The 15,532-nt window shown below is 44.6% G+C and overlaps 1 protein-coding gene across 3 annotated transcripts in view; it reads left to right on the top strand.

Moving 5' to 3' along the window:
- Positions 1-15,532, top strand: part of PDSS1 (decaprenyl diphosphate synthase subunit 1) — a 47,343-nt gene that overhangs the window by 24,969 nt on the left and 6,842 nt on the right. For all 3 annotated transcript variants that reach the window (XM_039220519.1, XM_039220521.1, XM_039220520.1), the window contains exons 6-9: positions 1,220-1,331; positions 1,430-1,539; positions 11,888-11,968; positions 12,074-12,187. In XM_039220519.1, the coding sequence (XP_039076450.1) occupies positions 1,220-1,331; positions 1,430-1,539; positions 11,888-11,968; positions 12,074-12,187 (417 nt within the window). The remainder of the gene's footprint in view (positions 1-1,219; positions 1,332-1,429; positions 1,540-11,887; positions 11,969-12,073; positions 12,188-15,532) is intronic.

The raw sequence follows: 15,532 nt of genomic DNA on the forward strand, positions 1-15,532 counted from the left end.
GATTCAACCCCTCCAGTTGCTAATGATGTAAGGGTGGCTGAAGGATAGACGTATGTGCACATATATATCATAATATATACGATGATTCTGTAAATGTGTATGTATGTTTATGTTGAGATAACTTGTATGTTATATAAAATGATAAATAGACTCTCTGGCCCCCCCTGCTCACGCTGTCTTTCTGTCTCTCAGAAATAAATTTTAAAAAAACATTAAAATGATAAATAGGTAACATACTGAACATCACTGATTTTAGGTATTAGAGAAAAGACAATAAAAACTTAAAATGTGGTTAGGTTGAAAATTCTATGAATTAAAATGTCTATGAGATCTGCCATTTATAACTAATTATAGCATAAAACAGGCATATTTTTAAGTATGCAAATGAGTATGTTTGATTACTGCCTATAATTCTATTATATATAGTTTTTAATAAGCTATAAATACAGTATGGGCATCTACCCCCAGTCCAAAGAAGATTGGAAAAATATTGACCATCTAGGGCTCACTACAAAAAATTTTGTCTGAGAACCGGGGGCAGTGTAATACAGCGCAAAGAGCATTGAACTTGGAGCCAGGATTCCTTGGTTTGGTTTTCATTGAAAAAAGTGCCAGGCGCTGGGGTGTGCTAAGTGCTGGCTGGGATGATTCCAGCCCGTGCCCTCAAGGAGTTAGTAAATAGGGAATTGGGAGTCAACGAAAAGTGAGCAGATGCAAGGGGTGCTGTGCTCACGCAGGAGAGAGGCAGCTTCAGACTGAAGGATCTAAGTGGACTTCCTGGAAGTGTCCCTAAACTAACTGTGCAGGGGAGTGAGCTCGGTGAAGAAGGGGAAGGACTTTCTGAGTAGAAGACACGGCAGGTAATATGGGCACAAGAGCACGGTGTGAGCCAAGAGCGAGTGTCCAGCACGGCCGGCCTGAGGGGCCCAGGGATGAAGCAAGACACTTTGACACTGTTCGTCCCCAGGCATCCACTTCCTCTGCTCAGAAATGGAGACAGAGACTGTGCGTAATCTCTGGGAACGGATCCCGTTCCCACAGTGTGCTGAATCCATAACTGCTGATTACAGAGCCCTGCCGAGGAACAGGGAGGGGAAGACTCACTGCCAAGATGACCCCTCCCTCCCTTTCTGTATTTATCTCCTGAGGAGCCAGCTCTGTTGCTGGCCCCGCTGCTCCAATCCTTTTCTCTGAGTTGTTTTTTTTTTTTCTTTTCTAGGCTGTTCTTGCTGGCGATATAATTCTTTCTGCAGCATCTATAGCTCTAGCACGGATTGGAAATACAACCGTCATATCTATTTTAACCCAAGTTATTGAAGATTTGGTGCGTGGTAGGTTAATTCGGACGCTACTGCTTTTTTATTCAATCTCAGTATAGTTATCCAGGCAATCCAGCCGTATTGCAGATGACCCCTTTCTTTCTTTATAGGTGAGTTTCTTCAGCTAGGGTCAAAAGAAAATGAGAACGAGAGATTTGCACACTACCTTGAAAAGACCTTCAAGAAGACTGCCAGCCTGATAGCCAACAGTTGTAAAGCAGTATGTACGTTCTGTCTTTGTTCAAGTTAAAAAAAAAAAAAAATGCCTCCTAGCTCTTTTCTTGGGAGCTAATTTTCCTGGGAAACATTTCACTGGAGAACCTTAAAATAGTAACCAAAATCCCAAGAGGTCACTGAGAGAATTACATCCCCAAACAGCGGGATCATCTGCTGTGGGTTTCATTTTCACAGTCTTCTTTTGCTGTGTGTGGGTCCACTCTTCATTCTCCTCCCCAAGAACAGGATCAAAATAAGCTATCTTCACCCAGTCTGCTCTCCAGACTGCAGAACGTTTTGAAAAACTTGTCATGAATAATGGAATAATTTCTTTCATGGTTGTCCCATATACCATTTCTGACATGTTACCCTTAAAAAGTTACAAAGTGCTGTGTTTTTTGGGGGGTGGGGTGGGGGGTGGGGAGTACTGTGCAGAGGAAAAGAGAGTGAGAGAGAATCTCAAGCAGGCTCCTAGCTCAAAGCCTGATACAGGGCTCGACCCCACTACCCTGGAATCATCACCTGAGCCAAAATCAAGAATTGGGCACTCGACTGAGCCAACCCAGGTGCCCCAGAGTGCTCTGTTCTTAAATATACCATCTGCCCAGGAGAGAATACCTGTTAGATTGTACTAGTGTTCTTTGTCCTTTATTAGGAGTAGTAGATCCTCTAATCTTTGGGGAATGGTATAAATAAGCCATTTTTCTTTGGGATATAAATTGAGTGTGAACCATGACTTTTTCTCCCTTGCTTTCCCTCCCTGGCCTTCTCTCCATTCTTCTTTTTCTTTCTTTCTTTTTTTTTTTTTTTTAATTTTTCAGAGGCATGGGCCCAGTTTTTCATTTTCTTGGATTTGCTGCCATTTTTATTTTTATTTATTCTTTAATTTACATCCAAACTAGTTAGCATATGTGCACAATAATGATTTCAGGAGTAGATTCTAGTGATTCATCCTCAACAAGTGTCTTCCTTAATGCCTCACCCATTTAACCCATTCCCCCACCCACAACCCCTCCAACCAACCCGTTTTTTCTCTGTATTGTATCTCTTATGTTTTCCCCCTCCCTGTTTTTATTATTATTTTTGCTTCCCTTCCCTGTGTTCATCTGTTTTGTATCTTAAATTCCTCATACGAGTAAAGTCATATGATGTTTGTCTTTTTCTGACTAATTTCACTTAGCATAATTCCCTCCAGTTCCATCCACATAGTTGCAAGTGGCAAGATTTCATTCTTTTTCATTGCTGAGTAGTAGTCCATTGTATGTATGTATGTATGTATGTATGTATGTATGTATACCACATCTTCTTTATCCATTCATCCATCGATGGACATTTGGGCTCTTTCCATACCTTGGCTATTGTCAGTGCTGCTATAAACATTGGGGTGCATGTACCCCTTCAAAATAACACACCTGTATCCCTTGGGTAAATAGTAGTGCAGTTGCAGGGTCATAGGGTAGTTCTATTTTTAATTTCTTAAGGAACCTCCATACTCTTTTCCTGAATGGCTGCCCCACTGTGCATTCCCACCAGCAGTGTAAAAGAGATCCTCTTTGTCTGCATCCTCACCAACATCTGTGGTTGCCTGAGTTGTTTATTTTAGCCATTCTGACAGGTGTGAGGTGGTATCTCATTGCGGTTTTAATTTGTATTTCCCTGATGATGAGTGATGTTGAGCATTTTTTCATGTGTCTCTTAGCCATCTGGATGTCTTCTTTGGAGAAGTATCAATTTATGTCTTTTGCCCATTTCTTCACTGGATTATTTGTTTTTTGGCTTTTGAGTTTGATAAGTTCCTTATAGATTTTTGGTACTAACTCTTTATCTGATGTGTCATTGGCAAATATCTTCTCCCAGTCTGTTGGTAGCCTTTTAGTTTTGCTGATTGTTTCCCTCACTGTGCAGAAGCTTTTTATTTTGATGAGGTCCTACTAGTTAGTTTTTGCTTTTGTTTCCCTTGCCTCCAGAGACATTGAGTGCAGCGGCCAAGGTCAGAGAGGTTTTTGCCTGCTTTCTCCTATAAGATTTTGATGGCTTCCTGTCTTACATTTAGGTCTTCAATCCATTTTGAGTTTGTTTTTGTGTGTGGTATAAGAAAGTGGTCCAGGTTCATTTTCTGCATGTTGCTGTCCAGTTCTCCCAGCACCATTTGCTGAAGAACGCTCCTCTTTTTTTTTTTTTTTTTTTTTTAAAGTCAGTGTTCTCGGGACATCTAGGTGGCTTAGTTGATTAAGCATCCAAGTGCAGCTCAGGGCATGGTCTCACAGTTCATGAGTTTGAGCCCTGCATCAGGCTTGCTGCTTGTCAGTGCAGAGCCCACTTCAGATCCTCTGTCCCCCTCTCTCTCTCTGTCCCTCCCCTGCTCATGCTCTCTCAAAAAAGAAAAAAGTAGTAAAAACATGTGGTATTTGATGCTAGCCCCTAAATGAGAGCCAGTTCTCTCCATAGAATTGCTTATCTGACCATGCCTCCGCTGAACCAATGTGGCAGAGATGAAACCTGGCAAGCATGAGCCCCTTGCAATCAAAGCAGCAACAGAGGGAGACCTTCAAGGGACAGATGGACATTGTTGCTGATGCTCTCTTAACATTCCTGCAGTTACGGGAGCGCTTTTCCTCAGATCTCTTCAGTGAAAAAGGTCCCTTGCCAGTGTGCCTCCATTCTGAAAAGTATCAAGAAATGAATAATTGTGAATCATAAAAGAATGCAGACATTTTCTTCCTAAAAAGACTAATTGAAACACTGAGCAGTGTGAATTATGTAGAACATGCTGGCCATGACTTCAGCCATTTTTGTCTTTAGTGAAAGGGCCAATATTTTATTTGCAAAGAATTGCAAGTGTGATTTTTTTTTAAAGAGAGATGGCTGGGTTTCTGGCTGCCTCAGTTAGTTGAGCATCTGGCTCTTGATCTAGGTTCAGGTCATGATCTCACAGTTCATGAGTTCGAGCCCTGCATCAGGCTCTGCACTGACAGCATGGAGCCTGCTTAGGATTCCCTCTCTCTTCCTCTCTCTCTGATCCTCTCCAACTCATGCACTCTTCTCACTTTCTCAAACATTTTTAAAAAAATAAAAAGAGAGTTGGCTGAAAATATGGCAGACACTAGAATGCCAAATAAAAGAATGACTCATTTTAAAAGGGTGCCATAAAGTTGCTACATTAACCCTTCATTAATCATCATACCTTTGATGGTCAAAATCTCCATGAAGATGGAGAGCCAACTTCATAAGGCACACTAGGGCATTAAGTGAAGCTCGCAGATAATCAAACCCTACGAAGGGCCGAGGACATGGACCCAGGGCACCAAGGAAAGCCATCATTGTGGTCACAACGCTCCGCTTAGGAAGCCAGAGACGTTATAGCACACGTGTTCATTTATAAATTGCACTTCGTCCTTCACAGATTAGCAGGTAAACAGTGGATGGCTCGACCCTTTTTTAAAATGAAATGCTACATGCTGTCCACTAGGAGGCATGCCGACATCATCCCACAACTACCCACTTTTTATGTGATTTATTCCTATACTCCAGAGCTGCTAGAATAATAAAGCAGAATCATAGTGTGAGCGCTCTAAATAAAAGGTTCTATATTTAAGTGCCTATGGGTAGAAATATTCCAGAGGTGTTACATATTCAAAATGGCTATTTTTGTGAATTCCTGGTATTTAAAATGCAAAGACATGTGGGCTCCAAAAGTTCATGCAAAGCAAACTAGAAGTGCCAAAAGAGGAAATGGAATTTAAACATCAGAATTATTATGGAATAATTAATAGAATTCTAAGATATGATGGCAATTTGAAGGAAATTTAGCAGCTTTTAATTTATCCTGTTAACCACTCACTATATTTTTTAGTAGAAATAGTATAAAAACCAAGAGAGGGCTGTCTTAAGATTGGTGTTTTTGAATAAGGATTGTATTTTCCTGTCTTCCTTTCCTTTCCTATCTTGTCTTTCTATATGTTTGTCTTTCTTATAGGCTCCCCGCCCAGTGTGGGGCTTGAACTCATGACCCCTAGATCAAGAGTCCTATGCTCCACTGACTGAGCCAGCCAAGCCCTCTCTAGGATTATTTTATGACAGCGGTTGATATGAAAATGGAAGTAATATTGTTAAATGAAAGGTTACTTATTTGTGTGCCAGTCATACAGAATACACTTGAGCTTACCAGTGAGGCCATGATTTGTTCCCCAGAAACTCTGATGGGAATGAGACCTGAGAGGTCCAGTAGCCCATCCAGTGTTCAGTCAGACAATGGCTGAGCTGGGATTCAAACCCAGAACTGGGTATTCATTTATTTTTCTTTTCTTCCCCCCACCCCACCCTCCTGAATTCCTATACCCTCCAGTGCTGTGTGAGGCCTGGAACCAACAGGCGGCCTTCCTGTTACTTTATTTCCAAAGCCACAGTTGCCACCACGGGATTTTGTCTTGTGGGTCGTATTTGCAGAACAGTGTCTTTTGGTACAATATTCTTATCTAATCTACACCGAGACCTTATTCCTATTTTGCCAGCTGTTATAATACTGTAACAAGAAAAGGGGAGAATGTTTTCTGGTCCAGGACCCAGTCCAGGATCTCATGTTGCACTGAGCTGTCATAAATCTTCCGTCTCTCAGCCTAGGACAGCTCCTCAGTCCGTCTTTGCTCATAGACTACCTTAATTTTTTTTTTTTTAAGTTTTTTTATTTATTTTGAGAGGGAGAGAGAGAGCGAGCGAGCATACGCAGGGCAGGGGCAGAGAGAGGGGGAGAGAGAGAATCTCAAGCAGGCTCCACTCTATCAGCTCAGAGCCCAACACGGCTCTGTCTCACAAACCGCAAGGTCATGACCTGAGGCAAAACCAAGAGTCAGACACTTAACCGACTGAGCCACCAAGGCAACCCCATGGCCTGGATTTTTTTTTAATGTTTTATTTATTTCTGAGAGAGAGAGAGACAGCGTGAGCAAGGGAAGGTCAGAGAGAGAGGGAGACACAGAATCCGAAACAGGCTCCAGGCTCTGAGCTAGCTGTCAGCACAGAGCTTAGTGCGTGGCTCAAACCCACGAACCGTGAGATCATGACCTGAGCCGAAGTCAGATGCTTAACCGACTGAGCCACCCAGGCGCCCCCCTGGATTTTGAATTTGTTGTTGAGCCTTTCAAGTTGGATTTGTCTGCTGCTTCACAGACTTAGATGCAGGTTATGCATCTGGGGTAGGAAAACCACGGAAGGGATGCCGTGTGTTCAGTCCTCACATCAGCGCCACGTGACCTCCCTGTGCTGCACCTGGTGATGTCTGCTTTGATCACTTGATTGAGGTGTAGCTGCCAGATTACTTCATTTTCAAGTTACTGTTTTTCCCTCTTTGGGGAGGGATTTTGAGATTATGTAAATCCGCTTCTTATCAAACTCTCACTCTGGTTTTTGCATCTATTTATGATTCTTTCCTGAGACACTTATTACTGCGGTGGCTGCCAAGTCACTGTTTTGTGAATTCTGTCGTTCCTTCAACGTCATGCTACTACGGTAGAGGGTTCGATTTAAGGAAGATCTTCTCTCTGTGGGTTCTTGGATTCTTATTCTATGGATTATAACCCTTTACTGTTATTTATTTGAATGCTGAATTATCCCATATTTGGCCAGTGGAGAAGGCCTTTTAACATGGCTCCTGTGTGCTTTTAATCTACCCCCATCATTCTTTTAGCACTTACTTAATTTCTTTACTTTTATTAGTATTTTTTACTATTATTTTTTTAATTTTAGAGAAATTGCAAAAGGGCGAGGGGCAAAGGAGAGAGAGACAGACTCTCAAGCAGGCTCCATGCTCAGTGTGGATCCAGACACAGGGGATCAATCCCACAACCCTGCGATCACGACCTGAGCTGAAATCAAGAATCAGACGCTCAATGGACTGAGCCACCCAGGCACCCCAGCACTTAATTAATTTCTGGCAGGAGATGTTTCAGGTTCATTTTGTCCTTCCCAACCCTAGGATTCATAATTTCTCCAACAAGCCCTGTTATTTTGGTGGAGAATAGTATTTGGAAACCAAGATCTCTGTACTAGGTATCGTTGGGCCCTCCCAGTGGACAGAACTAGGAAACTTATATATATGTATGTGTGTGTGTGTGTGTGTGTGTGTGTGTGTATATATACCACTACCAAGTGGATGTATATATATATATATACACACACACACACACACACACATACATATATGGGTATGTTTATATCTTGGTCTTTTTATTTTTCACCTATGTGTATCCAAAGCAGTGAGATATACTACCAATAGCTCATTCCACAGGATTCATGGTCTGCCTAGCAATCAGTCCTTCCATTCAGTTGACCTTTGAACAGTATAGGTTAGAACAGGACAGATCCTTATATTATGTGGGTTATCTTCTTTTTCTTTTTGATAAATACACTATAGTTCTATGAAAGTACTTTCTCCTCCTTATGCTTTTTCAAAGAACATCTTCTATAGCTTTATTGTAAGAATGCAGTATATAATACATATACAGAGTATGTGTTAATAGAATGTGTTAATCAGTGAGGCTTCTAGTCAACAGCAGTCTATTAAGAGTTAAGTTTTGGGGGAGTCAAAAATTAGATGCAGATTTCCACCTGCACAGGAGATAGAGGAGTGTCAGCACCCCTGATCCCCGTGTTGCTCAGAGGTCCCCACATGCATGTTTCCCCTTCTTTCTTACAAGGAAAAAAGTATCCTGTGCTACCTTTTGTGTATCTATCTGTCTGACCTTTGCATGTTGCTTTCTTCAGTTAACAGTGTATCAGGGAAGTCATCCCATGCTACTCTGTAGAATCTTCCTCTTATTTTATTTTGTTGAGAGAGAGAGGGAGAGAGGATCCATGCCCACCACAGAGCCTGATGCAGCCTCCATCTCACGACCGTAAGATCATGACCTGAGCCGCAATCAGATGCTCAACCGGTTGAGCCGCCCAGGCGCCGCTCTTCCTCATGTTTTAATCGGCTGCTTCGTATCCTACCAAGTGGATGTACCACGGTTTTCTCAGCCGCTCCTGTAATACTGGCATTCAAGCTTCCAGTAGTTTTTATAGTAACAAATAACACTACGGTGCCTAACCTTAAGCAAGTGTGTTTTTCAGGGTTTTTTTTTAATGTTTATTCCTGAGAGAGAGTACGTGCGTGCACGCCTTAGTGGGGAACAAGCAGAGAGAAGGAGGGACGCAGATTCTTAAGCAGGCTCCAGGCTATAACCCATGAACCTCGAGATCAGGACCTGAGCCGGATTCGGACGCTTAATCGACTGAGCCACCCAGGCACCCCGGTGTGTTTTTGATCTGTGAGCAGTGCCCTTTCAGGGTGTATTGGCAGGTAGTTGTGTGTGTGGTTCTGTTCCCCACCACGTTTCCCTCCCTAAGGGCGGTACTCTCGCGTGTTCTCACCCCCGGCGTGTGTGAGCGCCCTGCATGCTTCCCCATGGCCGTGCTCACAGCATGCACTGTAAGGCTTTTCACTTTCTGCCAATTTGAACATCTTTTCAGGTGCTCAGGGGCCATTTTTATATCTTCAGTTTTTGTTATTTGTCTGTGTCTGTTGCCCATCTTGCTGGTGCTTGGTCCCCACCCTCCAGTTTTAAAGAGCTCTTTACAGGGGTGCCTGGATGGCCTCTTGACTTCTGTTCAGGTCATGATCTCTGTGCTGGAGGCCTGGAGCCTGCTTGGGATTCTCTCTCTCCTTCTCTCTTCCCTCCTGCGCACGTGCGCACTCTCTCTCTCTCTCAAAATAAATAAACTTTAAAACAAGAGGGGCGCCTGGGTGGCTCAGTCGATTAAGCGTCCGACTTCAGCTCAGGTCATGATCTCACAGATCATAGGTTCGAGCCTCGCATGGGGCTCTGTGCTGACAGCTAGCTCAGAGCCTGGAGCCTGTTTCAGATTCTGTGTCTCCCTCTCTTTCTCTGACCCTTCCCTACTCATGCTGTCTCTCTCTCTCTCTCAGAAATAAATAAAACATTAAAAAGTTATTAATAAAAGAAATTAAAAAAAAAAAAAAAAAGCTCCTTATATATTAGGAATATTAGCCCTGGCGCGCCTGGGTGGCTCATTTTTTAAGTGTCTGACTTCAGCTCCAGTCATGATTACATGGTTCATGAGTTCGAACCCCATGTCTAGCTCTGTGCTCCTCCTCCTCTTTGCCCCTCCCCCACTCATGCTGTCTGTCTCTCAAAAATATTTAAAAAATTTTTTAAAAAGAATATTAGCCCTTTATCTGTGTTGTATGTTGTACATATTCTCCCCCAGTATTTTTAGTTGGTTTTTGACAACACCCATTTCGATAATTTCTTATGTAGGAATGGAGCTCCAATAATCTCCACTATTTTTTTTTTTTTAATAAAGAAGACACAATAGGGGCACCTGGGTGGCTCAGTCGGTTAAGGGTTCAAAATCTGATGCCACCGTTTCCCAGCCCTGTGACACCCGGTGCCCCCTTGTGCCCGCAGGCCTGGCCTGTAAGTGAGGTGATACTTGAGAAGTGTCACGTTAGTTCCTGGCACACGACAAGGACCCAGTAATTGTTCACTCGTATCAGCATCAGCCACAAAAGAAGTGCTTCTGGGACACTGTGTGGCTTAACTAAGATAACGTAAACTGCTCATCATATGTACTCCATAAATTTTAATCCAGTGAGTTTAGAAATAGAAGGGAGTTTTTAAATATCTCTTACTTTTCAGGAAGAAAGCTGGCATTTCTGTGCTGTTTTGTGTTGAGGTGATAGCATGAATAGGCTTGCTCTCCGAGTTATTTCTGCCTGGAAAGGGGGTGTCATTGTGTTCTGAGCTCAGCACATCCCCGGCTGCCCAGCTCTTGCCACAATTACTCCTTCAGACAAGCTGATGGCTATCTTGACTCTTGTCAAAGTTTCTAAATTGCTTGCCAGCTGGTGTCATAGATTCTTGTTTGGTTGAAGAGAGGGACCTCCCTGTGGCTCACGGATCAGTGCCCGTCAGGGGTTAGGTCCGTGCTGCTGAAAGCAGTTATGAGTTTATTACTCACTCAAGTGGCCACCTGACCATTCTTGACGGGCAAATTTTTATTGAGGACCCGTAGCCAAACATTACGTGGTCACAGACTTCATTGAGTCATCAAAAACATTCTCAGGGCTGAGCAAGTTGTATGATCTGGCTTTAATTAGCCGTGGAGCATGGACGCCGCCCAGCTCCTGCTTCTGAGCCCGGGAGATGAGGAGGAGGGCAATTAACTGTAACAGCAAACATCTAGTGTTAGGATCGGATGCCCAGCACTCTGCTGAGGCTTAAAAGTAGCGGCCCATGTATCCCTCACAGCAGTGCTATGAGCTAAGTGCTCTCGATCCTGCGTTTTATAGATGAGGAAACTGAAGCCCAGAAATACCGAGTAACACGTTAAGATCACGTGGTAGTAAGTGGCGGAAATGCGCCCCTAGCAGGCTAGCTGCAGAGCCTGCACCCCTGGGCCACACGGGTGCCTGAGCAAAGAGGGTCCCGACCAGAGGGTCCCGGAGAACAGGGTCCTTCGTCGTCAGCGACCCCCTGCAGGAAGGAGACTGCGCTCTGTCTGCCTTTCTCAGGGAACCAACGTAGACATTTCGTCTCCAGGGGAGTAGACATCATCCTGTTCCCCCCTTTCTGTGTTTGCCCAGCTTTGTTTTCTGGAAACATGGTGGGGCCTGCTTAGCATGCATAGCAGAGCAGCGGGAAATGCGCTCAAGTGACCAGAGCCAGCTAGTTTTCTTGGAGTTTTCAAAAATACTTAGAAGTCTTATTTCTCCTCCACTGAAAAAGAAAGGGGAAAAAAAGCTTTATGTAGATCATTACTTCTTGTAAGAGAAATACAGAAATAGTAGGACCCAGAAGACCCTGGAGAATGAGAAAACAGGGTCTGTCAGAAGCATGAGGCCTGAGGCTGTTTCAGACATGTGAGGAAATAGCTGCATTGGAGAAATAAGTGAAATCACCAAAACTTTAATATTAAAAGAGAGAAACTACAAATGAGGAAATATATGGCAACATCACGTGTGATTAGATCAGACTAGCTCTCCTGAAAAGGTCTCCTCAATAGAAAAATAAAAATAAAGCCCCCGTTTAGGCCAGGTTTAGCACTGAGTGCTGGAAGCAGTGAGAAAAGATGCCTTATCCTGGGAAAGGGGTGGAAGGTGGTTTCTGTAAAATGTGAGAAAACCGTATCATGTGCATGTTTGGCCTCCCTCTGCTCTGGTAGGTCCTGACTGTACCGGACCCACCTCACTGCCTCTTATTTAAGGGGTCGGATGGGTGCATCCGTGCACGCGAGCGAGGCCGCCCGGCTCAGGGCTGCCAGCAGCTCATTTCAGAGTTCTCTCTCTGCTTCAGGTCTCTGTCCTCGGATGCCCTGACCCAGCGGTGCACGAGATTGCCTATCAGTACGGGAAAAACGTGGGAATAGCCTTTCAGGTTGGTCTGCTGCTTTGTAAGAACGTGGCCCGTTGCCAGAGCGGGGGGGGGCAGCCACGAGGCTGGGATGTGTTGCTCTAGACGCCCCTCTTTCCCTTCCGCCAGCTAATAGATGACGTGTTGGACTTCACCTCGTGTTCTGACCAGATGGGCAAACCAACGTCAGCGGATCTGAAGCTGGGGTTAGCCACTGGCCCTGTCCTGTTCGCTTGCCAACAGGTAGGTTTTCCGAACTTCCTTGGACACGCTGCCTTGTCTGTCCCAGGCACAGGTGATGCGAATGTGTGGGATAAGCATGTAGGTGAGAGAACTCGGACCTAGATTTGACCCTGGCCCTGGGGCTGAGATGCTGGGACCGGCCGTTTTACTCCTAAGCTTTATCTGTGTCCTTTTCTTTGTATACGTGCTGCCAAAGCAAGCGCTGTGTCCATTTCTTTGAAACTGAGGAGATTACAACGTTCCCTTCAGGGTTGTACTGAGGATTAACTGAGAAAACGCTCACAGAAGTACTCTGTGAATTAAATGCTGTACACATTTAAGGTAGCATCACGATTATTTCCATATATTTTAGTCACTGACAAGGTGAATGGATTTTGCGTCTTGATTTTAGGACTGGACTTGGGGTGTGCCTCAGAGCCCCTTAAAAAGGCACTAGAAGGGCCTCCCAGCATAAGAAATTCTGGGAGATTCTGCACTTCTAGAAGTTTAATGGGACTGTTTGCTGCTCTCAGAGAGCCTTGGCCATTGCTTCAAAATGTCAAGAACATTTACAAGAACAACTAGAACCACATAGTTCTTTCTTTCTCCAGATTGACGAACTGTCAGTTAAGGAAATAAGGCTGCCTTCATATTCTCCCTCATGTGGATGAAAGCCTAGGAAGCCTCAGAGATGCTGCAGGGACTGGCGAGGCAGACATTTATTTCCAGAGCCTGCTCTGGAGGCCGGCCACATGGCTTGTGTCTGGGCCAAGTGTGATTTGAAGTGAGTAGGACATTGGCTGGCATTTGGACATCTTTTTAATAGATTTTAACTTTGGAGCGTATTTAATCCAGTATTTAGCAAAGCAGTAAGATGTTCATCACCAATGCATGAAATGAAGAATTAGCTCTTTGGTCTAAAATTTTAGTAACTTTTAGTCTTTGAGAGTTTTTTGCCTCTATTCTTTCTCACAGTTTACAAAGATAAACTGTGTCTTCCATAGAACTTAGTGATTCCATTTTGACATTATCGAAACCAGTGACCTTGCTTTTGATCAATTTCCCACCCAGGAAAGGAGAGAGCATCTTTTATCCACTGTCTAGCAGAGCCGTAACCAGGGTAATTCCCCTCAGGGGAGGCTGATGGCTTGGGGGGGAGGGGAGTGGGCCAGGTGATCTTGGCCAACACTGGCCGACATCAGTCAACTGAGGAATGAGGTACCCATTCACCCACCCTAATGGAGATGTCGGAGCCCTTTGTGGAAATAGCTGTCCTCACTGGCAGCCTCTCAGAATTTTGAGGCAGAGGGGAGATGTGAATGGCGTGTTATAAATGGGTCCTTTCTCCTCATGAGACTAACTTGCCAGCCCCAAAACTCAAGAAGAATATTCATACATGTGCCGAGTTCTGACAAAATTTATAAAATCCCATTGTATACATTAAAGCATGAGCAAGGAACACTTTCTTTTTTACCTTTAACCCACAAAACGGAGGATTCGTGAACCATGTAAAAGTAAAGATGTGTCTGAAGCCAGAAAGATTAGTCACTGGCTGCTGTCCGTCCAGACTCCAAACATTAGTCTACTGAGACGCTGGTTAGTAAACGTGAGTCAAGAGCGGGAGGCACGGAGGGAACGGAGACTCCGCCAGCTCAGCAAAGACGCTTTCAGTGAGGCCCTGAGCTTCTTAAGATGACTAAGGAGCAAGCCTTCTCCTCGAGAAGCTTGCAGTCCACCAGAAAGCTTGGGCCGCCGTACTTTTAGGAATCTTTTTTTTTTTTTTTTTTTTTTTTTAATATTTTTTTATTTATTTCTAGGAGAGAGAGAGAGAGACAGCGTGAGCAGGGGAGGGGGTCAGAGAGAGAGGGAGTCACAGACTGAAACAGGCTCCAGGCTCTGAGCTGGCAGTCAGCACAGAGCCTGACGCGGGGCTCGAACCCACGAACCGTGAGATCATGACCTAAGCGAAAGTCAGACGCTTAACCGACTAAGCCACCCAGGCGCCCCGTACTTTTAGGAATCTTAACAATGACAAATAATCGTCATGAGCCCCAGGACACTAACCGCTGACTCCCCGTTCTCGAACCTTCGGTTGATGGATGGAGAATGGATGCCGCTTCTGATTGCTTCACTACGAACATATTTCAAAAGAAACTAACTTTCCTGTACACAAAGGAGTAGTGAATCGTTCTCCCTTCAGATACAGTGGGACAAAGTCGGGTAAAATGGATCACTCCTACATGTGGTCAGTAATACATAAGAGATTTAAAATCTGGTTTACAAAAAGGGGAGGGGGCAAGGAAAAGGAACACACAGAAGCTAACAGCGTCCTTCACCACAACACTACGGGTGTCTCACTGGGAAGCGCAGCGTCACGAGGTGCCCACTCACCCTCACCAGACAGTGCTGTTCCCATCTGCCCACGAGGCAGTAGAAGAAGGGAGTTAAAAGGCACACGGCCGCTTAGAAAGGGGAACACAGAGTGAGGCTGAGGGGGAAGTGACTCTGGACAGAACCTGTTTCCCAAGTAGACCAGCTGCTTCTGTCCCGTGGTGTGCTGGCAAAAGTTAGTCCAAAAAAGTGTAAGTTGTTTTCAAAGAAAATATCAGGTTTAGGCTCCACCACAGATTATACCGTCAAAAAAGGGGTTCTTGGCCAGAAACGCGTCAAAGATGTATGGGGCTCAAAGTGATTTAGGGTAAAACAGGTTCCAAAATAACAGAAGACTGTGCAGTATCTCCACTTAATGAAAATGCATGGTTTTCATGGTTTGCAAAGGATTCTTTCATCATCTCTCATCTCGCAACTCCTCTTTGTGGTAGGTATTCTGCCCAGTCTCCAAATAAGAAAGTGATGCGCAAACTTGGCCAAAATTAAGCATCTGGTCAGTGGCACAGCAGACCATTAAACACCACCTCCTGTAGGACCAGTGTCCCATCGCTGCCCAGTGCAGCAGCATTGCTGGCGCTGACGCTGATGGACGCCAGCCCCTGCGAGCTGGCCTCCTGTGAGGGGGCGGGGGCGGGCCCGGGGCCTCCCGCAGAGCAGGTAGCCACCGATCCCTGGCACTGGCCACGCTCCACGAAGAGCATCTGTGTCGGCTTTCATGATTGTCATTAACCTCACCCATTTAGCAGAGTCACTGTAAGATGTCTGTCATCTTTTCCACAGGCAGGGGAGTTCTGATCGCTAATTAATTATAGGAGTCTTTGCATTTTTCCCTTTGTGAACACGGAGTCTCCCCCAAGACAGACAACCCTGGGAAACCATTTTTCCTTTTTAACTTAACACTGCGGGTTGTCTTGTAATTGGAATTTGTTGGATCCAGCAACTTAATAGAAACTCCCCCTCTTTGGAATTCACTAT

This window comes from Hyaena hyaena, unplaced genomic scaffold, assembly GCF_003009895.1.
Source record: "Hyaena hyaena isolate Hyena2069 unplaced genomic scaffold, ASM300989v1 scaffold_896, whole genome shotgun sequence".
NCBI lineage: Eukaryota > Metazoa > Chordata > Mammalia > Carnivora > Hyaenidae > Hyaena > Hyaena hyaena.